Source organism: Eimeria mitis, genomic scaffold (genome assembly GCF_000499745.2).
Source record: "Eimeria mitis Houghton genomic scaffold, Emh_scaff3398, whole genome shotgun sequence".
NCBI classification, from domain to species: domain Eukaryota; phylum Apicomplexa; class Conoidasida; order Eucoccidiorida; family Eimeriidae; genus Eimeria; species Eimeria mitis.
This window is the reverse complement of record NW_013571739.1, coordinates 4,963-5,837: the sequence shown is the minus strand read 5'-3', so window position 1 is coordinate 5,837 and position 875 is coordinate 4,963. Positions and strand designations below refer to the sequence as shown.

The following is an 875-nucleotide window of genomic DNA, read 5'->3' as shown; positions in this document are numbered from 1 at the left end:
AAAAAAAAAAAAAAATATATATATATATATATATATATATATATATATATATATATATATATATATATATTACAATCAAAATTAATAAGTTAAAAACCAACACTAAACCATAAACCCTAACTACACTGGCTGTATATAAAGAGCGATGCTGAACCGCCAACGCATAGCAGCAACACGGCAACAACAAGCAAAGAGAAATAAAGTGTATAGAGAAACGCCACTGAACCCCTTACACGTACACCTACACCCCAAACTCCCCCCCCACAAAGAAACTCTCAACATATGAACCCTAAACCCTAAACCCTAAACCCTAAACCCTCGACTTACCCGAACCCGTCTCTGGGTATTACTTCGTGTTCATCTTCCCACAGAGGCTGCCAGGTGGGTCTATCGTACTTAACGTCAAAGAGCATGGGGTAGCCGGGGCCGCCAACTCTTCTGTAGAGGTTCTCACCACCTACGGGGATGTTAGTCGAGTCCTTTGTGCCCCTCTCCAGCCCCTGGGGGAAAGATTCCGTCGCAAACAGCCGCTTTGATACGGATACAGCAGCAGGGCTGCTGCTGCAGTTGCTGCTGCTGCTGCCGTTGCATGCACGCAGCCCGCCCATCCATGATGCACCCCGAGCTGCTCTCAGGATGGAAGGAGAGAAAAAGCAACTCATATGGCGGCTGCCAACAGCTGCTGCTGCTGCTGCACGCGAAGCAGCAGCAGCAGCAGCAGCAGCAGTATTCACCCTTGCAGCACGAAACGCCGGAAGGGGCGCGCCTACGATCATCGCGACGACCTTTGCAGCCTTTCCTTGAAATTTCAAGTTTCTATTCTCGAATTTCGAGATAAAATTCCAATAATTTGGATACATAAGCCCAAGGGTTGC

The 875-nt window shown here is 47.1% G+C and overlaps 1 protein-coding gene across 1 annotated transcript; it reads right to left on the bottom strand.

Moving 5' to 3' along the window:
* Positions 1-323: 323 nt before the first annotated feature.
* On the bottom strand, positions 324-776 carry EMH_0065550 (uncharacterized protein; the record flags this gene model as incomplete). The annotated part of the gene is made up of 1 exon (XM_013498394.1): positions 324-776. One exon carries the CDS (start codon positions 774-776, stop codon positions 324-326), a length of 453 nt encoding a protein of 150 aa, XP_013353848.1.
* Positions 777-875: the final 99 nt, after the last annotated feature.